The sequence below is a fragment of the Oncorhynchus keta genome, chromosome 13, assembly GCF_023373465.1.
Source record: "Oncorhynchus keta strain PuntledgeMale-10-30-2019 chromosome 13, Oket_V2, whole genome shotgun sequence".
NCBI classification, from domain to species: Eukaryota; Metazoa; Chordata; class Actinopteri; order Salmoniformes; family Salmonidae; genus Oncorhynchus; species Oncorhynchus keta.
The window spans coordinates 28,329,074-28,351,700 of NC_068433.1; the positions used below are offsets into that span (position 1 = coordinate 28,329,074).

The 22,627-nt window shown below is 45.8% G+C and overlaps 1 protein-coding gene across 23 annotated transcripts in view; it reads left to right on the forward strand.

The window, feature by feature from the left end:
- LOC118387500 (ephrin-A5b-like) overlaps nucleotides 1-21,105 on the forward strand; it is a 63,458-nt gene extending 42,353 nt beyond the window's left edge. The window contains exons 2-7 of one of the 23 annotated variants that reach the window (XM_052459910.1): nucleotides 7,948-8,240; nucleotides 16,397-16,462; nucleotides 16,600-16,683; nucleotides 16,982-19,033; nucleotides 19,080-19,377; nucleotides 19,516-21,105. In XM_052459910.1, the coding sequence (XP_052315870.1) occupies nucleotides 7,948-8,240; nucleotides 16,397-16,462; nucleotides 16,600-16,683; nucleotides 16,982-17,106 (568 nt within the window). In that variant the 3' untranslated portion in view covers nucleotides 17,107-19,033; nucleotides 19,080-19,377; nucleotides 19,516-21,105. Of the gene's footprint in view, nucleotides 1-7,947; nucleotides 8,241-16,396; nucleotides 16,463-16,599; nucleotides 16,684-16,981 lie in introns of all 23 variants that reach the window. The other 22 variants (XM_052459912.1, XM_052459915.1, XM_052459917.1 and 19 more) reach the window with 22 other exon arrangements.
- The last annotated feature ends 1,522 nt before the right edge of the window (nucleotides 21,106-22,627 follow it).

The window sequence follows — 22,627 nt, forward strand, 5'->3', positions numbered from 1 at the left end:
GTTTCAAAGGTGGTTTGGTTTATTTTCAGTCAAATCTACGTCAAACAAAACAGGTTGATAAAATGTTTTGGTCCAGTGGGTTCCATGATCTTACCTGTGTTCGTCTAAAGCATTACTATAGTCCGCACGCTCTCTCTCTCTCTCTCTCTCTCTCTCTCTCTCTCTCTCTCTCTCTCTCTCTCTCTCTCTCTCTCTCTCTCTCTCTCTCTCTCTTTCTCTCTCTCACCCCCCCTCTCTCTCTGAGGCAAGAACACTCAGTGACAATGTGGAAGTGAGAGGAGAGGAGAGGTGGCGTTAGCAGTTTGCTCATCAGGGTAGTATCTCCACTCCAATAACAATTACATCAAGTGGTGTGGTAAATGAGGTGGCCCATGGTTCAGTGACTGGGGCTAATCTCTACAGTCTGCTAACTAGAACACAGTGATAATGATAGGCAGTAGGCAGAGGAGGATTCAGCTGCTGCTGGCAATGCTTGATTTAACACACAGTCCTGCACTGTTATCAGCAGATACACAGAGAGTCTGCACCACACATATGAATTCACATTCACACATGCGAAAATGTGCACACACACTGAATACACGCACGCAAGCAAGCACGCACGCACCCTCACTCACTCACTCACTCACTCACTCACTCACTCACTCACTCACTCACTCACTCACTCACTCACTCACTCACTCACTCACTCACCTGTACACATAGCCTACACACATCTTCCAACAGCTTTCCTTTCGTGTAGGGAATAGATGGAACGATGCCCAGATTAAATGAAGGCTCTTTAACCTGTGCTCAACTCTGCCGTCCATGACGATACTGAGATGAGATCCAAACTTCTAGGCCAGGTTTAAAAACACACATACACTGATCCAACACTAAGTGGATGGATGGACTGAGGGAGACAGAGCATCTGTTTTACGGTATGTCTCTATTCCTCTGGCGTCGTACCTCAGACAGAGAAGTGCCTGACTCAGTGTTCTTTGGGATGGAAACTGGCCTGTCAAGAGGTGATCTATCAAAAGAAGCTATCCCGCTCTGTTATTACCTCGTCTATCATCAGAAAGACACTGCAAATCCTTGGACAAATGGATATGAACAGCCAGTGACATGTGATTCGTATTGGCCCTTAGACAGCTTGCCCAGGATCAGATTTGTTGCTGTATTTTTAATGGTCAGTGTTAGGATTGGGGCTGGAAGAGCTGATCTGGAATCAGGTTTGAAGGTCACAGAGTATGAGGAGGAGTCAGTGTTGGCTTCAGCCAGGCCTGAGCAGGTGCTATAGGGCTATGTGACCAGCTGGTATTGGTAATGTCTGGGCTGGTCCATCGATGATATCAGGGCGAGCTGCTCTGGTCCACTGGGTCTTGGCCTGTGGTTCTGGACCAGCCTTTGTTCCTGATGTCCTCTGGTCTGGAGCTCAGAACAATATGAGCTGCATCGCTAAACTCCCTGTGTGAGCGTTTGGCTATGAAACTCTTTAATGGGCCACTGTGTATATACTAGCCATGGGTTGGCATTTTACATCCATCTGAAATGTGAAGATGAACTTGCCCTTTGAAAAGTCACAATGGCTGAGTTCTAGATATGTCCTCTTGGAGTGGTGTGTGTGGTGGATGTGGATGTATACTACTAAGGTAGCTAGCAAAAAAACACAAAAAAAAACACCTTTTTGAACACACTTGTAATGCTGCAGAAGGTGTGAATGTGAAACACTGTCTATTAAGGTGGTATGTGTTCATTTGAGCTTGGTCCTCTTAAGGTGGTATTTGTTAATTTGAGCTTGGTCCCCTTAAGGTGGTATGTGTGAATCTGAGCTTGGTCCCCTTAAGGTGGCATGTGTGAATCTGAGCTTGGTCCCCTTAAGGTGGTATGTGTGAATCTGAGCTTGGTCCCCTTAAGGTGGCATGTGTGAATCTGAGCTTGGTCCCCTTAAGGTGGTATGTGTGAATCTGAGCTTGGTCCGCTTAAGGTGGTATGTGTGAATCTGAGCTTGGTCCGCTTAAGGTGGCATGTGTGAATCTGAGCTTGGTCCCCTTAAGGTGGTATGTGTGAATCTGAGCTTGGTCCCCTTAAGGTGGTATGTGTGAATCTGAGCTTGGTCCCCTTAAGGTGGTTTGTGTGGATGTGGATGTATCCGTGGGGCTCTGGTTGTGGACTGATGGAGGAGGCTTTGACAGACATTTGGTGTCGAGGAGAGGGGGTCAGTAGGGGCGGGTTAGGGGGCCTAGAGGGGTGAGATTGAGGGGGCCAGGTGTTGTGGCTTGGCACTGGCATGCCTGGCACTCAGTAGACATTCTATGTTTAGCCCTTACATGATTTTACATGTGCTGTTTTTCCTGGGGCTGCTGGTGTTTGTTGAGGGGACAGATGGGGGAAAGACCACCCCCTCTCACACTCTCACTGGCATCTACCCGTCCCCTCTGGTTCCACTGTACCCATGCTACATCTAACACAAGAAGATGTCATATCCCTTCATTTCCCAACCTTGAATACAACCAATATGAATACAACCTTTAATAGAACAAATATCCAACAGAAGCACTTAGCCTACTTTTCTTCCATCTCCCCACAGAACACTATCACTCGCCTTAGTCAATTTCACCCAACTATGATTTGTGTGAGACCTCCCTACTGGATGACTTGTGGTGTGTGTGAATGCTGTGGAGCCTTGTCATGGTTGGGTGATTGATTCCAGACGTTATGGTTTTCTTTCTCACCACTGCCCCCTCCCTGCTATACTGGGTTCAGGGTTGGTTTGGCACAGGGCAGGGCGGGTTGGAGTTCCCTGGGGTGCAGTAAAGTGATAGGGCGGTGCAGGGGTTCAAATCGCCCCCGGAGAGAGGGGTCAGATGTCAAAGCCTGTGAGGGGGGTCAGGGTCACCATAGTCAAACAAGGGATGAGGTAGACCCTTCCTGTACAGATCCCTGCTGCTTATACCATTACCGTATGTGTGTGTGTGAGTGTGAGTGTGTTTGTGCGCGCTCATGTCCGCATGCATGCGTGTGTGCAAGTTTGTGTTTAATGAGAGGGCTGGGCAGCTCTGTTTGCTCTAAGGTGAAGCCTCATCCATCCACCATATTAAACTTCACCTTCCTTCCTTCAGCAGCACCGCCACCTACTCAGCAGCTCCTAAGATGGACGATCCCGGGGTCATACCCGTCACCTCACTCAGACACTGGCCAAATACTGAGGCCCTGGCTGAATAATGGTCTGTCAGTGACCTCTAACCCCTCGCCTGGCTCTTATGTCAGATCAATATTCTCCTGTCCTATGGGAGTGGATTGTCTGATAATGATGGGTAGCGTCTAGCCATCTAGACAGGCATCTATTAGTGCTCCCAGCTCACGCTCCATCAATGTCTTTATCTGCTGTAGATCTAGGTGTCTGTGTTTCTATGACCTAGGCTAGGGCTATATGCTACACTTGGTAGTTTGGTCCAAGGTACTGAGTGTGCCATTCTTTGTGGGGTTATTTTAACAAGACTTGGAGCCTCTTGAGTTATGTGGCTTCTGAGATAGACAGAGAGCACCCTGAGATCTGTGTGTGTGTGTGTGTGCCCTGGGGTTTGAGCACATCACGCATGTAAAAAGAGGTAGAACATAGCATTGTCGTAAGTCAGTGTGATAGCAACCTGTGTTAGGGTCGGCCTTGAGACCAGAGGGTAATGGTATTGACTGTCAGCCCCTGGTGTTAAGCAGTGAGTGACCGAGCCCCGCGGTGTGCGTGCGTGTGTGTTAAGTGACACTCACCACGTGCTGCCTCTTTCACCCTTTGACCACCAGAATAGCATCATCATTCATTAACCTGTCCTGTACTGTGAGTTAACTTCTTATGTCATTCATAGAAAACAGCTGAGAATCACTGTTAACTTCTCTTTCTCTCTTTGTCGCTCTCATTAGCACACTGGTTCTCACTCTCGTTCTCACTCTGGTTCTCACTGTTTCACACTGATTCTCACACTGGTTCTCACACTGGTTCTCACACTGGTTCTCACACTGGTTCACACTGGTTCTCAAACTGGTTCTCACACTGGTTCACACTCTGGTTCTCACACTGGTAATCACAGTGGTTCACACTGGTTCCCACTCTGGTTCTCACGCTGGTTCTCACGCTGGTTCTCACTCTGGTTCTCACTCTGGTTCTCACTCTCATACTCTAAATACTCTGTCTCCTGCTTTTACTGACTGTAACACATTGTAATGTTCTTGCCATGTAGGACCTACCTCACACAAACAGCCATGTGTTTTCAATCTAAAACTCAATAACTTTCGTCCCTGTCTGAACAGCTCAGACAAAACGTTTTGTTCTCAGGGAAATGTACCACAAAAAAGAGAAAAGTGTCTATTTGATAGTTTTCTCTTTTCTCATCTCTTTTTGCTGTCAACGCCCAGTCTGACTCTGAACCCTGGCAGACAGCTCGGTCCGTGTGTCTGCACAGATGTGTGTGATCAGTAGAGGTAATGATGTCTGCACCATGGCTGGTGCTGGTGGTGTTGGTGGCACAGGGCTATGAATGATCTGCCAGGTAGATGGAGGTCAGGCCTGGTGCCCTGAGGGAGAGGGGGAAACACCAGGCAGAGGGATAAATAGACTCCATATGGTGACATCAGTGCCCAGGGCCAAATGACCAGAGATGCATTAGCCTGTTAGCCACAGTGGTGTAATTACCTACCTAAAGAGCTCCCCCTAAGGTCAGGGACATGAACTACGGAGTGTGTGTGTGTGTGTGTGTGTGTGTGTGTGTGTGTGTGTGTGTGTGTGTGTGTGTGTGTGTGTGTGTGTGTGTGTGTGTGTGTGTGTGTGTGTGTGTGTAGACACACGTGCAGTTGAAACCCGTAATATTTGCCCGCACAACCGCTTAGTTTGTATTTAGTCGTTTGTTCCATTATGTGGCTTGGAACAGGTCAGCGGTTTCATGTGGTCTGTGGAGGGAAAGTGGCTCCTTTCTTCTCCTATTGTTATAAAACCATTGGAATTTGACCTCGCTCTGACACCACTGTAATCATGTATTATAGAAAACACCAGGAAGGCTTTCTCTCTCCCTCCTCCCCTCCTCTCATCCTCCCCTCCACTGAACCAGGGTGCAAACCATTCATTACCTGTGTTTGGTCACCAGAGAGAAAGAGAAGAGGGGAAAGAGAGGAGGAGAGGAGTGAAAAGAAGGATTATTGTTATGAGAGTGCTTTGTTAAAAGTGGTAGTGCCTGAATCATGCATGAGCCTGTCTAAGTAATATAATATATAATAATATATGCCATTTAGCTGACGCTTTTATCCAAAGCGACTTACAGTCATGTGTGCATACATTCTACGTATGGGTGGTCCCGGGAATCGAACCCACTACCCTGGCGTTACAAGCGCCATGCTCTACCAACTGAGCCACAAGTGGCTGTGAGTAATTCAGCCAATCAGGCATCATTAATCCCAAAGACGGATAGATATAGGATTTGTGTGTCTTCATTTTTTAAACTCTATTGGCTCATCGCGTCACATGAATGAATTTAACAAACGAAGGTGTTGATTTCTTAATGACGTCATTAGTTTTTGAGTTGTCAGCCTCACAGCTAGAGTTCTTTATTTCCTTGTCTGCCACATTGATGTTCGTTGTGAGAGGCTTTGAGCGAACTCACACAATAACTCTGACAAAACCCTGATGCTGATTTCCCCATTGGGCTCTGTCGGTACATTGTGAAGCGTTACTGTAGTCTGAAGACATTCACTTAAAGATTGAAAACTCACACTTGCGGTGATATTGAGTGTCAGACCGAGACATATGTTTTAGCATTATGGTTCAGGATTATGGCTCAGTGTGGATTGATATTTGGTACTATCCGTCACAAAGCTTTCTCAGGTGTCTCTAGGAGGGTCAGAGTAATCCTCTCTGTGGTCCCTGCTTACCTCCCCTGACATAAATCGTCTGCTCATCACTTTCAGAATGGTGACCACCCACACCTCTCAGTCTAACTCTCTTCTCTAATCCATGCTAATCTTTATGGCAGGTCCCAGGTCAGATTTGAGTGGCAGGTGAGAGCAGCTAAAGGTACACACAGGTTGAAAGGTAGCATTACAAGCTTAGAGAGATGGACAGACCAAGCTGGCTATCCCACAATGCCGCTCGCTGAGGAAGTGATACAGTACTCGCTAGTGGCTCTCTGGGGTTTGGTTGCTCTCTGTCAGTTATGGTATCAGTGAAAGGCAAAGAAACTGAGGCTGATTGAGGCCATGCTTTTCTGCCTGGAGTCACAGCACTCAGCTGGAGCATGAAAAGTGGGCCTTTGAGAGAGAAAAGAAGGCTTCAGTTTCATGTTTGACCAGGCTATAATTAGAGAGAAAACAAGGCTACAGTTTCATGTTTGACCAGGCTATAATTAGAGAAAAATATGAGAATTTAGCTGACAAATCACACACAAAGACACAATCTCACACAGACTATATGACACACATGGAATGCGCGCGCGCGCACACACACACACACACACACACACACACACACACACACACACACACACACACACACACACACACACACACACACACACACACACACACACACACACACACACACACACACACACACACACACACACACACTCCTCTGTGGCCGCACCAAACCCAGTAGGAGAGTCACTAATCCTGCAGCACATTTGCAATCCGTATAAGGACAACCTGATACTCCCAGCAGGTCCCAGCCAACACACAGCAACCTTTATACTCCTCACGCCTCTTAAAGCCTGGAAATGTACGTGTCAGTGGGAACAGCTGCACTGCCGTCCAATGCAACCTCCTCTCTCACCTGACCCTGAATCAGTTCAGATTGCTTCTCTCCCCCTGAAGAGGTTGTTAGGTGGGTGTAAGATCTGCTCCTCGGTCAGTGAATCTCAGTCCTTACATTGAGAAACCTCCCACAGAGCGCGAGTGAGTTCATCCGTATCAAATCATCACCGCACAGTATGCACAGTAACGGTCCCCAGCCTGTTCCCCTGGCCCCAGTGTGTCAATGAACAGAGGTGGAGTATTGAAGACATCCGCAGTATGTCAGTGATACCAAGCTCGGCCATTAGCGACTCTGAGATGCGCTGGCCAACCTAAACCAATCTGTCTCCAATAAACGCATCAGAAATGCAACCGTATATGGCCTATGGGAATATGTGTATCGCATCACTCCCCAGGAATGAATACCTGGCATATCTGACTGATGTCCTCCTTCCTCTGGAGGGCCGCTCGGTTTACCCTGAAGCTCCATGTGAATCTGGTTGGGGCTGTTTCTGGGGCCTTGAGAAACACACTTTTTTCCCAGCGCTGAGAGAGATTCCACCGGGTCTCCTCCATCAGCATGTCATATTGGTCTAATGAAAATTTCCCTCTTTTGAGGGGATCCTCTTAAATCTGCCAAAGGCCCGTGCTAACCAGAGGATTTGGACTTTGGCGCTGGGGGACTTTAATTTCAGCACTCTCATAAGTCATCGCAGCCCAGCTCAAACATTGATATGTGGCTTATGACTGACTAGCAGTCTGTCGTAAGATACTTTTTGGCTGGTGGTAGAGGAGAGGTTTGATCACCCGCTCTAGAGCGGTGAGAGGATTGAGAATGACATGGTGGGATTCTGTAAACAAAACTAGATAGTAGGACGTAGATGTGTCTTCTGTAGATCGGTCTGCAGTGTCTCTGTCAGACACATCTGGTTACATTTTTTCTCGTCTAGGGCTTTAGGTCACATACTTTTAGTATGCATCTTATGATACGCCCCTTCTTGAAGACATCACTGATCTGACATGACTAGATACAGTAGATGAGAGTTACACAATGAAGCCCTTGCCTTATACCTGCCCTATAGTGTTTTATGACGTCCAGAAAGGTAGAATCATGGAAATGCATGTTAGTATCACTACTATTAGACGTTGTAGTCCTGAAGAATCTTACTCAGAACCTCTCTGATTTCCTTTCAGGTTCTACCGGGGTGACTACCACATCGACGTGTGTATAAATGACTACCTGGACGTCTTCTGTCCCCACTACCTGGACTATGTCCCTGAAGAGCGGATGGAGCGCTATGTCCTCTACATGGTCAACTACGACGGCTACAGCTCCTGTGACCACACCGCCAAGGGCTTCAAACGCTGGGAGTGTAACAGGCCCCACTCCCCCAACGGACCCCTGAAGTTCTCCGAGAAGTTCCAGCTCTTCACCCCCTTCTCTCTGGGCTTCGAGTTCCGCTCCGGCAGAGAGTACTACTACATCTGTGAGTACATTTCATTATTGACATCTTTATGGTAATTTAGCACATGCTTATATTCAAATAAACCAAGTTAACAAAAGCATTCAGTATAAAGTATGTTCCATGCGGGAATCAAAACCAACAGCTCTACTGTTGCAAGCACCATGCCCCAACAAACTGAGTTAACGCTGTTGCTACTACAGTACTATGATATGGGATACGTGAAAGCTTCGCTTAAAGGCAGAGAGAGAGAGAGAGAGACAGAGGGCTACCACAGTTATCCTGCATGGTATAGACATTTATGATATCAGTGGAGAGTTAACACAGTATTTTGTGACCTCAGTCTACTTAGGCAGAGCAGAACATACTTAGATGATATAAGGGTATGATGTGAGAAAACATTATTTTGAGTCCATCCGATGGAACTGACAATGGGGAAACAGTAGCAAAGTAGAACTTTGTTTTGCAAGTCCTGGCAAAGAGGTGAAAACATCTCCGTTCTCGTGGTCTCCCTCTGAAGAGTCTTTGTTACAAACTCGCCAGGCTCAGCTTTCTGCTGCTTGTGAGAAGGCCTCTTGAACACAAGCATCTGAAGCCATGTTTTTACAAGAGGACTCGGCGCCCTACAGAGCAGAGAGCTGAGACTAAATAGGAGAGCAAGGGGTGGCCTGCTAGGATACAGTATGTCTCCTTCCCCCTACAGAGATGGCTTCACTTAGGCTCACTCCTGAGTAGCATCAGCCCCGGCCTCAGCCGCACGCCTCAGACCCAAGCTGCCTGACGAATCGCCAGTCCTTAAAGACACATGATCTACTGATTTGCCTAATCTCCTAGGATGTTATTCTACTGGATTGAATATACAGAGCGTGGTGTGGTGCTTCTGTGTATATCTGTGAGAAGGTAATGGACTTTACCCTAGGATGTCTATCAGACTGTTTAATGTGCAGATAGGAGAGCCAAGAAGTCTAAATAGCCATCAAGTATATATACAGTAGGGCTTTTACAGTGAAACTAAGGGAGAGCGAAAGAGAAAGAGAGACAGGCCACACGGCCTAAAGGCTTTTCCCTCCTTGACAACAGTTAGAGATCAACTGTTAGACAGTTAGAGATTCACTCAGAAAAGAGTCTGTTTTTCACCCAGAACATTGAGAGGAAGATGAAATAACAAACAGAGGTGTACGTAATCACACCCGGGGAACATACTGAGGTGTACACTAATCTGCTCCAACATCCTCTGAACTCTTGTCCCTCTATGTAGTTCCAGAAAGGCTGGATATCTCACAATAAACCATGTGATATTCGTTTCAGTATCACATTGCATGCGTCTGATCTGTCAAGTTTAACAAAAGAGTTACATTATTAGATGATACTAGCACATGTTCTAACACTATTGGACAATGGAGCTGTGAACTTGCAACAAGTAAGTCAAATGTATGGGAATTGATGTGTGCTGGTGTCAACAACTCAGCGCCAACAACAGACAGACACCCCTTGGTCCCCTCTGTGGATAGTTAACCCCCCAGGAGAAGAGAGGAACGGGTAGGTTAAATCAAATGGATGACACCTGCGGTTGGTTGGCTCTGGGTCTCCGTCCGTCTGGCAGACAGACGCCTGCAGGAAGCCATCAGGGGGATCAGAAGGGGTGGCCTGAGGGGGTCAGAGTTCAGCCTGTCCTGATGTCTGGATGTGAACCCGGGCTTCTCCCAGGCTTATGGCTGCATGTTTTTCTAATAGAGCCAATAGGGAAGTCTGATCCTAATCTCAGGGGATAGAAATCCAATTTTCTGGGGAGACAGTTGAGAGTCTGGCTCTCCCTGTGTGTCTGGGGATGACTGTCTGCTGTAAAGCCCTGGCTTCAAAAGCCCAGGTCCTGCTCCGTAGATACAGTCTGAAGATCTACATAGATAATGAGATGAACCCTGTTCAGACTTAAGTTACACGGCATCTGAGCCCCTAGCTTTTGTCTGGTGTTGTGTATGTCTGTGTGTGTCTGGTGTTGTGTATGTCTGTGTGTGTCTGGTGTTGTGTATGTCTGTGTGTGTCTGGTGTTGTGTATGTCTGTGTGTGTCTGGTGTTGCTTATGTCTGTGTGTGTCTGGTGTTGCGTATGTCTGTGTGTGTCTGGTGTTGCGTATGTCTGTGTGTGTCTGGTGTTGCTTATGTCTGTGTGTGTCTGGTGTTGCGTATGTCTGTGTGTGTCTGGTGTTGCGTATGTCTGTATGTGTCTGGTGTTGTGTATGTCTGTGTGTGTCTGGTGTTGTGTATGTCTGTGTGTGTCTGGTGTTGCGTATGTCTGTATGTGTCTGGTGTTGTGTATGTCTGTGTGTGTCTGGTGTTGTGTATGTCTGTGCTTCCGAGTGGTGCAGTGGTCTAAGGCACTGCATCTCAGTTCTAGAGGTGTCACTACAGACACCCTGGTTTGAATCCAGGCTGTATCACAACCGGCTGTGATTGGGAGTCCCATAGGATGGAGCACAATTGGCCCAGCGTTGTCTGGGTTTGGCTGGTGTAGGCCGTCATTGTAAATAAGAATTTGTTCTTAACTGACTTGCCTAGTTAAGTAAAGGTTAAATGTTTGTTTTTTAAAGTGTGTATGTGGGAGCATCTTCGGCACATTCATAGTATGGTGTGTGTTCATGAGAGGATGTTTTCTGAATTTGTACTTTATTTGTATACTCTGAGTGTCTGCATTAGGTTTACTGTCCTCCAGTCTGTCTATTCTGCCCTGCTAGTTTATTCTCTGCTGGGCTGCATGGCATGACTAACCACAGATCCAGTGTCGCAGCGCGTGAGGCAGAGTCGTAGAAAAGCAGTTTATTGGCTGTGTGGTGTGTGTTGTGGAGCCCAGACTCTGTCTGTCTGTCTGTCTGTCTGTCTGTCTGTCTGTCTGTCTGTCTGTCTGTCTGCCTGCCTGCCTGCCTGCCTGCCTGCCTGCCTGCCTGCCTGCCTTCCTGCCTGCCTGCCTGCCTGCCTGCCTGCCTGCCTGTCTGTCTGTCTGTCTGTCTGTCTGTCTGTCTGTCTGAATGGAAAGGGAGCTAGTGCAGTCTGGCCCGTGTGCCTGCCACTGTTGGGGTGTGAGGTAAGTTACATGATACTTGCTGACGAAGACAAAAGAGTCATGATTGACACCCCTGGCTGTTTTTTCCCCCAACACACTGCCAATATAACTCTCATCATCAAGTTTTAAAGACAATTTTTATCTTGTTTCATAGTCACGCTAAGTGCTTTGAAATGGGAAGTCCAGTCTTCCGCTGTGGAAATACTGACAAGGCTAGTTTTTATCTGTAATTTACTGCCAGTATCATTCACTGGGAAGAAGTAGCAACGACCCACCCACCTGAGGATCTGTCTTTTTCAGCCTATTTCATGTGTCTGAGGGGTGCAAAATCCACTTGTCACTTAAATCCCGCTGGATTTATTGCTTTCATTTCACTCCTACAACTCCTTCATAGTCTTGCGTGTGGCTGTCGTTTATTTCCATTAACGTAACGACTGCGGAAATGTTTGTAATCACCTGCCAAACACACCGGTAATGGCTGAAATGGGCTCAATGGAATACAGTCTTCCGTTGCATTTATGAGAACAATAAAGCTTTGTCAGGGAGATGATGCACCATCTTAACACTTATATCACAAGAAAGATTACTTTATTTTATTGGGTGGAATTTAAAAAAGTAATAATTTAATACAGTTGAAATGCATACAAATGAGATGCACTGAAATGAAAGCAACTTCCAAAAATGAATACTCAGATTATAGTGATATTATGTCTGATCTCGCAAACAATGTAAAGTATATATAGATAGGTGTAATATGTAGCCAAGCGTGTTGATTTTTAATCCGAGGGTATCCTGCTATTGACACACTGCTATTAACACAAACAGAACGTGACAGGTAGGGTAGACAGAGCAGGTGAGTGCAGGTAGGGTAGACAGAGCAGGTGAGTACAGGTAGGGTAGACAGAGCAAGTAGGGTAGACAGAGCAGGTGAGTACAGGTAGGGTAGACAGTGCAGGTGAGTGCAGGTAGGGTAGACAGTGCAGGTGAGTTTGGGTAGGGTAGACAGAGCAGGTAAGAACAGGTAGGGTAGACAGTGCAGATGAGTGCAGGTAGGGTAGACAGTGCAGGTGAGTGCAGGTAGGGTAGACAGTGCAGGTGAGTTTGGGTAGGGTAGACAGTGCAGGTGAGTGCAGGTAGGGTAGACAGAGCAGGTGAGTACAGGTAGGGTAGACAGAGCAGGTAGGGTAGACAGAGCAGGTAAGTGCAGGTAGGATAGACCAAGCAGGTAGGGTAGACAGAGCAGGTGAGTACAGGTAGGGTAGACAGAGCAGGTAGGGTAAACAGAGCAGGTGAGTGCAGGTAGGATAGACAGAGCAGGTAGGGTAGACAGAGCAGGTGAGTACAGGTAGGGTAGACAGAGCAGGTAGGGTAGACAGAGCAGGTAGTGTCGACAGAGCAGGTGAGTACAGGTAGTGTAGACAGAGCAGGTGAGTACAGGTAGGGTAGACAGTGCAGGTGAGTACAGGTAGGGTAGACAGTGCAGGTAGGGTAGACAGAGAAGGTAGGGTAGACAGAGCAGGTGAGTACAGGTAGGGTAGACAGTGCAGGTGAGTACAGGTAGGGTAGACAGTGAAGGTAGGGTAGACAGTGCAGGTAGGGTAGACAGTGCAGGTGAGTACAGGTAGGGTAGACAGTGCAGGTAGGGTAGACAGAGAAGGTAGGGTAGACAGTGCAGGTAGGGTAGACAGTGCAGGTAGGGTAGACAGTGCAGGTGAGTACAGGTAGGGTAGACAGTGCAGGTGAGTACAGGTAGGTTAGACAGAGCAGGTGAGTACAGGTAGGGTAGACAGTGCAGGTGAGTACAGGTAGGGTAGACAGCGCAGGTAGGGTAGACAGAGAAGGTAGGGTAGACAGCAGGTAGGGTAGACAGAGAAGGTAGGGTAGACAGCAGGTAGGGTAGACAGAGAAGGTAGGGTAGACAGCAGGTAGGGTAGACAGAGCAGGTGTTTGGTGGCTGCAGCCCTGTTCCACCCCTTGATGTTAATGAAGTACCCCCTGTATGTAGCCTAGTTACTGTTATTTTATTGTTGCTCATTAATTATATGTTATTTTTCTATTTTCTTATTTTTTTTAACTTCAGTTTATTTTAATAAATACATTCATAACATGTATTTTTCTTAAAACAAATAACATTTGATTAGAATGAATGCATGCAAATACATTATTTATGCAAATGAGGCACATATCATTTTCTTTGTATTAACACAAAATATTTAAAAATACCTGATACAATAAGACATTGTATATACAGTGGGGAGAACAAGTATTTGATACACTGCCGATTTTGCAGGTTTTCCTACTTACAAAGCATGTAGAGGTCTGTAATTTTTTTATCATAGTTATACTTCAACTGTGAGAGACGGAATCTAAAACAAAAATCCAGAAAACCACATTGTATAATTTTTAAGTAATTAATTTGCATTTTATTGCATGACATAAGTATTTGATCACCTACCAACCAGTAAGAAGTCCGGCTCTCACAGACCTGTTCGTTTTTCTTTAAGAAGCCCTCCTCTTCTCCACTCATTACCTGTATTAACTGCACCTGTTTGAACTCGTTACCTGTATAAAAGACACCTGTCCACACACTCAATCAAACAGACTCCAACCTCTCCACAATGGCCAAGACCAGACAGCTGTGTAAGGACATAAGGGATAAAATTGTAGACCTGCACAAGGCTGGGATGGACTACAGGACAATAGGCAAGCAGCTTGGTGAGAAGGCAACAAGTGTTGGCGCAATTATTAGAAAATGGAAGACGTTCAAGATGAAGGTCAATCACCCTCGGTCTGGGGCTCCATGCAAGATCTCACCTCGTGGGGCATCAATGATCATGAGGAAGGTGAGGGATCAGCCCAGAACTACATGGCAGGACCTGGTCAATGACCTGAAGAGAGCTGGGACCACAGTCTCAAAGAAAACCATTAGTAACACACTACGCCGTCATGGATCCAAATTCTGCAGCGCACGCAAGGTCCCCCTGCTCAAGCCAGCGCATGTCCAGGCCCATCTGAAGTTTGCCAATGACCATCTGGATGATCCAGAGGAGGAATGGGAGAAGGTCACGTGGTCTGATGAGATAAAAATGTTGCTTTTTCGTCTAAACTCCACTCGCCGTGTTTGGAGGAAGAAGAAGGATTAGTACAACCCCAAGAACATCATCCCAACGTGAAGCATGGAGGTGGAAACATCATTCTTTGGAATGCTTTTCTGCAAAGGGGACAGGACGACTGCACCGTATTGAGGGGAGAATGGAAGGGGGCTATGTATCGCGAGATCTTGGCCAACAACCTACTTCCCTCAGTAAGAGCTTTGAAGATGGGTCGTAACTGGGTCTTCCAGCATGACAACGACCCGAAACACACAGCCAGGGCAACTAAGGAGTGGCTCCGTAAGAAGCATCTCAAAGTCCTGGAGTGGCCTAGACAGTCTCCAGACCTGAACTCAATAGAAAATCTTTGGAGGGAGCTGAAAGTCCGTATTGCCCAGCGACAGCCCTGAAACCTGAAGGATCTGGAGAAGGTCTGTATGGAGGAGTGTGCCAAAATCCCCGCTGCAGTGTGTACAAACCTGGTCAAGAACTACAGGAAAAAAAGATCTCTGTAATTTCAAACAGAGGTTTCTGTACCAAATATTAAGTTCTGCTTTTCTGATGTATCAAATACTTATGCCATGCAATAAAATGCTAATTCATTACTTAAAAATCATACAATGTGATTTTCTGGATTTTTGTTTTAGATTCCGTCTCTCACAGTTGAAGTGTACCTAAGATGAGAATTGGAGACCTCTACATGCTTTGTAAGTGGGAAACACTGCCGATTTTGCAGGTTATCAAATATATATATTTTTTTACAATAAATTGAATACCTGGATTCCCACAAATCCCTGAACTCATTATTTGCCCGCACAAGTAAAATGTGTTAAAATGTGTTACAGAGGTTTCTGTACAGCACTTTGAGATATCAGCTGATGTACGAAGGGCTATATAAATAAATTTGATTTGATTTGTTATGTGCTTTGTCAATATCTGATAGATGTTTTAAATTCTAAACGTTTGGAGTATCTTCATCCATTGTCCTGTTGTATTTTTTTAGAATTGTTTTCAAAACCTTTTAACAATTTCGATGACTGCTGCTTGAAGAAGAGAATCTCATATGGGATAGTCTATAGGACAAACTGCCTCTCGCTCTCTCTCGCTCTTTCTCTGAGACACACACACACACAGCATGATGGTGCCCTGAGGGGTTGGTGGGGGTTTGACTAGATTGAGAGCAGCTTGTGACCCCAGGCAGGCCCGGAAATGATGTGGTCAGAACACAGAGGCCCACAGAGCACTGTCTGGGTGGGGTGGGAGAAGAACAGAGCCATTCTATAGATTAATACAAGCACAGGTCAGAGTCAAACTAGCAACAAGAACAAGATCTCAGTCACAACCTACTTTCCGTATAGAAGAGTGATAGGGACTTCAGAACTATTGCTTCTCAAGACATCACACAATATGAAACCGCTGCAGTCTTGTTTGGTGACTATGTCCTAGGTGACATTGTCTAGTTGTTGCAGGTCAGAAGTTGGAGCGGCCTGAGTCGAAGTGACCACTGAGATTTAGTGAAGTAGCTGTCATATTCCAGTTATCTAGAGTTGACGTCTGTGTAGCAGGGTTGTGCTAATTTACTGCTAATAGAACTGTGTCAGGTTTTGATGGTCTCTGCAACCAATCAAATACTTCATAGCAGATGGTGATGTTACTCTGAGCCAATAGATTTCTGTGTTGCAGATGTGGATGACATTTGGAGCCAATAGAAGTTTGAGTAGCAGGTGCAGACTGTTCTTTGAACCAATGGAAGTTTGAGTAGCAGATGTGGATGTTACTCGGGAGCATGTGTTTTTGTTATTGGAAGCTAATGGAAGTCTGAGGTGCAGATGTTGCCCTCGCTCAGTAGCCAATAGAAAGATGTGTTTCAGGCGTTTGATCGACAGACAGTATGCTACATTTATCACAAATTGCATCCATTGAGAACCTTCAAGTCAGTGGAATCTTCACCTTGTTTGGGGTGTGATAGCTCTCTGTTTGACGTATATGTCTATGAGCATTGTTCCTAACATAACTGAACTGTTTTCACAGCTTCCACCGTTGCTGACAATGGAAGGAGAAGTTGCCTTCGACTGAAGGTGTTCGTCAGACCAGCAAGTAAGTGGATTTCTGAAAGAACATTCTATTTTCTATTTCTTTCAAACTGTGAAAAAACTTTAAATGAATTGTGTGAGAGTTGAATATCAATCTTGGGCTCGCTGTGAATGTTCACGTCCCAACCTTTCCTTTTGTTGCAGACAATTGTGTGAAAACTGTCAGTGTTCACGATCGGGTCTTTGACGTCAATGAGAGGGTGGACAATTCCCTAGAACCAAGAGGTTTGTAAGACTCCATAAACTGTGTGTAGGGGTACGTGTCTGCCTGCATGCTTGAGAGTGTCTGTGTACCCGGGTATGACAAATGATATTTCCTAATACAGAATTCCGAAGGGGCTCATAGTTTCCCATTGTACCAGCTGAATGGATGAGTCAGTCACATAGAAAGTTGATGGAATGACAAAGCCACCACTCCATTTCATACATTAATGTTTCAGTCGTTGCAGCTAAATGATGATATCTCTTGATGTCTCAGGGATTCTTATCTCCTCCTCTCTCCCTCCTTTCTTCCTCCATCTAGATGATACCAGTCACGAATCAGCCGAGCCGTCCCGAGGTGACGTCAACTCGGTGGGCCGTGTTCAGACCACTGGCCTGCTGGTCACCTCTGCCCTGGTTCTCTGTGCAGCCATCTTGTCTTTATAGCGCCCAGCCTGAGGGTTTTAGACAGGGCGGACCTGACTGGACCATACAACCCCCAAGGTGCACTTTTTAAAAGGCAGTCTGAGTGCCGGGGAGAGGTGGACTTCTAAGGGGGAAGACCTTTTTATAAACTTTGCTTTGGGGAGTTAAGATGCCAAAAGCCTTTTTGACTCTCATTTTGTCATTTTACTTTCCTGTAGATGTTAATATTTGAAGGTCATAGTATCCCAGTGAATTTGCTGTCACCATCATTTCTCTCTCTCTCTCTCTCTCTCTCTCTCTCTCTCTCACGTCTCACACACACACACACACACACACACACACACACACACACACACACACACACACACACACACACACACACACACACACACACACACACTCACACACACAATCACTCTCTCTTCTGTGGTCCCACCATATCTTTTGCAAGATGAAACAACAGAACAAGAACTACTAAAAATAACTTTTTTTCAAGCCCCCAAATGACTTTGATTGAGAATATGATGAAGTCTTACAGCGAATAACTATGATCATTTGAAGATGGCTTGTGACTGATCAGATCAGCCAATGGCAATGAAGCAAAGGAATACTGGCCAATCAAATGTGGCCAAGACATACTGGCCAATCAAATGAGGACAAGGCACGCTGGTCAATCAATGGTGAATCAAGGATCCAGAGCCATGGTTGTTGCTTGGAGAAGTCCTGTTGCCAAGGGGAGGGGGCTCTGTTATTTTCTTGCCTTTGAAGAGTCCATTAGAAGTTCATGAGATGGGGGTTGGATTTGATGGTTCAGAGACTGGGAGTGAACGATCTTAGCTGAACCGGAAAAAAAGAAGCACTCATGTTTAGCAATTTGTGTCCTTTTAGGGGAATTAGTGATCAATTCATGTATTTTTTAAATGAATCACATAATTCAAATTTAGCAAGCAACACGGGTGTATATTTGCGAGGAGCCTGGGAGTTGATATGGTATTTTGTCAGGCAAATGTATTTTCCTATTTATTGTTGAGTCCTTGTGCTCTTTCCCTTTTCTGATTGTTCTGGTTCAGTCACTGTAACTAGTGCAGAGACAAGCCCAAAACATCCCACCACTTAAAAGCACCAGTCTCTCTTTTTATTTTGGAAAGGTGTAGTTATATTTCATACACATGTAATATCTGGGCTTGGACACAAAATGGAATTGGATTGTTTTTATCTAACAGAGTTCAGGGAAGAGGACATATTTGGATGTTGTATCAGGGTGTAAGAATGTGTGTTATAACTGTTTCTTCCCTGTAACAGTAATCACAAACTGTATGTGTCCTAACAAGTCAGCCCATATTACCATCCACTACTTCTTTTCAACATTGTCATAACCTCTACAAAACTACAATTATGTACTGTACATAAACAAAAAGTTCAGGGATGACTCTATAACTAGTACGATTAGTTTCAATTATGTTCTTAGTAATATTCTTGAGTTTTTCCCCAAGCAAACAACAAAAACCTTCATTGATATTGATAGGTTAGCGACCATTCAGTGATGATCAACCCACACGTTCCAACAGGTCCAACGTTTCTCCAAAAGTTGAAGGTAGGTTGTGGCAACGTTGGTTTCATCTGTAGCAGCTGCAGCTCTAGTGTGATTTAGCCGTGTCTTTGATGTCGTGAGGAGCGGTGTCCAAGCAGACCACATGCTGGGGGGCCATGCGCTAGTTATTTCTGGAATGAGAAAAATCGACCACCAGGAGGGAGAACGAGAGATGAGAGAGAGTGAGGAAGAGAGGTGTCCTGTTCAGCCTCTGGATAGGTTCACTAGCAGGGAGAGAGAGGTGTCCTGTTCAGCCTCTGGATAGGTTCACTAGCAGGGAGAGAGAGGTGTCCTGTTCAGCCTCTGGATAGGTTCACTAGCAGGGAGAGAGAGGTGTCCTGTTCAGCCTCTGGATAGGTTCACAAGCAGGGAGAGAGAGGTGTCCTGTTCAGCCTCTGAATAGGTTCACTAGCAGGGAGAGAGAGGTGTCCTGTTCAGCCTCTGGATAGGTTCACTAGCAGGGAGAGAGAGGTGTCCTGTTCAGCCTCTGGATAGGTTCACTAGCAGGGAGAGAGAGGTGTCCTGTTCAGCCTCTGGATAGGTTCACTAGCAGGGAGAGAGAGGTGTCCTGTTCAGCCTCTGGATAGGTTCACTAGCAGGGAGAGAGAGGTGTCCTGTTCAGCCTCTGGATAGGTTCACTAGCAGGGAGAGAGAGGTGTCCTGTTCAGCCTCTGGATAGGTTCACAAGCAGGGAGAGAGAGGTGTCCTGTTCAGCCTCTGAATAGGTTCACTAGCAGGGAGAGAGAGGTGTCCTGTTCAGCCTCTGGATAGGTTCACTAGCAGGGAGAGAGAGGTGTCCTGTTCAGCCTCTGGATAGGTTCACTAGCAGGGAGAGAGAGGTGTCCTGTTCAGCCTCTGGATAGGTTCACTAGCAGGGAGAGAGAGGTGTCCTGTTCAGCCTCTGGATAGGTTCACTAGCAGGGAGAGAGAGGTGTCCTGTTCAGCCTCTGGATAGGTTCACTAGCAGGGAGAGAGAGGTGTCCTGTTCAGCCTCTGGATAGGTTCACTAGCAGGGAGAGAGAGGTGTCCTGTTCAGCCCAGAGGTAATTTTTACCACCAGAGGACTGGAATGAGTAATGAGGAGAGAGAAAAGGCCAGCTGAGATCAATAGTGGGCTTCTCAAACACAGGAACACGGTAAATATTTCCCTCCACTGTCTGATACACAGTCTATTTAGTGTACTGACACCAACTCACATCCTTTGTAAAGGGGATGGACTATCACTGAGAAATACATTAGCCTCTGCCTCTGTTGGCTGCAAGTGTGGGATTCAGTTTGAACAAGTCTTTAAATAAGAAAAGCTGAAATTCATTGTGACTGACATCATTCACTTCAGCCAGTCAATGTTGGGAAACACGGATCAGCTTGTCTCATGGATACTGTGTATCCAGCTGTAGTCTCATATAACGTAGTGTTAGAGCAGTGGATCTCACACCGCTTAGAAGGACAACGCAGTTAACAAAGACACATTGTTAATGCTGTTAGTGAGAGAATCAAGTCAATGTTGGATATGAAAAACTGTTGATTACATTTGTTTAATATCTTTTAGTAGGAGAAACATGATCAATGTTACAGTCCATATCTTTTGTGTAAGGTTTTCACATATCAATGTTATAGTGTGTGTGTGGAGGTTGAAGTGCCCAAGTTAAGGGCTCTACTATTGGAAGTGCACTATATCCATCCATGCTCATCCAAGAACCATACTGCACTCCCATCGCCCTCCTCTTTTGACCAGAGCTTAGTAGTATTTGCATCTGAAATGTGGTTTAGGCGCCTAATGTTTTGAGTCCCTGTACATGCTTAGTTTGTCTGTGGTCCCTCTTAATCTTCACTACAATGGTTTCAGAGGAAGCTTCAGTAGTCAGCAGCACCATGTTGTTATCTGAATTCAGGAGATTTTGTAAAGCTTGTCAAGTGTTGGTTTTCTGTCCATATCACAATGTCATGAATCAGTTAACTTGTGTAATTTTCCATTCAAAAGTTGATGTACAGTATGAGATGCAGTTGTGTTACAGGGTGAATTGAGTCTTTTAGGAGGAGCTTTTCACCTGGCACCTGCTACTGTAGCCATGTAGCCTGAACCTGACACCACTGTGCCCTCCTATGTCCTCTGTCCCTGTCCTCTGTCCCTGTCCTCTGTCCCTGTTGTCTGTCCCTGTCCTCTGTCCCTGTCCTCTGTCCCTGTTGTCTGTCCCTGTTCTCTGTCCCTGTCCCCAGTGACTGTCTGTTATCCCAGCCCTATCGTCCTCACCTCCCCAGACTGTTGTAACTCCTCCCTCTCTCCCCGGTCCAACTCTCTTCACCAGAATGTTCTGCAAATGTACTGTATTTCATACGAAGGCCATTATTTGTAAATACACAATTGTGTTGGAGCAGCTATGACTAACTACAAAAAAAGATTTAATAAAAGTTATTTGTCATTGTTGTAATTATTGTGTCTCTCATTTGTATTATCTTTTCCTTTTTATGTAAATTGAATCCCAACTGTTTTGCCTAATGGATGGAAAATCCAATAGATGCCAAGCTTTTGTTCATTGCTCTTTGACAAAAATTGAAGAGATGACAACAACTGTCAATTAGCAGTATGCATTAGGCATACAAAGTTGTTTAATTACACGCCCCACTACTGAACAGCTGTCACTCTATTATCTGAAATTAATTCACAAATAGAAAAACAACACAACTTCAAACAATCATGCTTGAACCTGCAATGTGTTGAGTGATTTCCTAGGATCTCTGCCAAAAGCTGCTAGGCTTCGCTCTCACTACCCTTGCTTTCTCTGTGCTGTCTCTCACCCCCCCTCTCTCTCATGAGAGCAGACCGTGGTTTTGACACTGAAGCTCTTTGCCAAACAGCAGTGTAGTTCATGTTCTGATATCTCTGCCAATTACAATACAAGTGAGAGCTTCAGAGACCTTATCAGACATTTAGGCTACATCCTAATAGAGACACTGGGAACCAAACAACAACTAAAGAAAAAGAACAGAGAGTTTTCAATCAAGAGAGAATCATTATAACGATCATGTGTTTTGTCTTCAACAACAAGACACAGTTGAACAACAGTATACAAGATTGAGGCAGAAGACCTGTGAATAGTTTTTTAATGTATATCTTTTTTTACACCCCATTTTCTCCCCAATTGGTAATTACAGTCTTGTCCCATTGCTGCAACTCCCGTATGGACTCGGGAGAGGCGAAGGTCAAGAGTCATGCGTCCCCCGAAACACAATCCCTCCAAGCTGCACTGCTTCTGGACACAACGCCCACTTAACCTGGAAGCCAGCCTCACCAATGTGTCAGAGGAAACACTGTACACCTGGCAACCATGTCAGTGTGCATGTGCCCGGACTGCCACAGGAGTCGCTAGAGAGCCTTGGAACAAGGACAACCCGGCCGGCCAAAGCCTCCCCTAACCCAAACAATGCTGGGCCAATTGTGCACCACCTAATTGGTCTCCCAGTCACGGCTGGCTGCAACACAGCCTGGAATCGAACCTGGATCTATAGTGCGATGCAGTGCCTTAGACCACTGCGCCACTCGAGAGGCCCATTGGTTTCTTTGACCCTTTCTTCCTCTCCTAATCCAGTGACACCTAAGCCCATGACCACACTTCATCATATTCCTGAGGGTGGCATCCACACTGCAATTCTCAGCCAGCACTGTGGTCTGGTATGCTAACTCACAGAATGTAATTTACTTTTAGTAAACAATGGATAAGGGTTATCCTCGCTCATGAATGTCTGTACAGTGTGTACAGTAACCCAGACTCCAAATAGCTCTGTATTGCGTTGTGGAGGGTCAGGTGAAGTATAATCACTTTCCATATCCATCCTCTCTCTGGTTGAGATGAGTAAATTGCCCTGTTCTCTTCAACGGGATTTGGCAGAGAGATTTATGTCTGTTCTGTGGATCAACTTCTGACAATGAAGCTCCAGTGATGAATGCGAGGG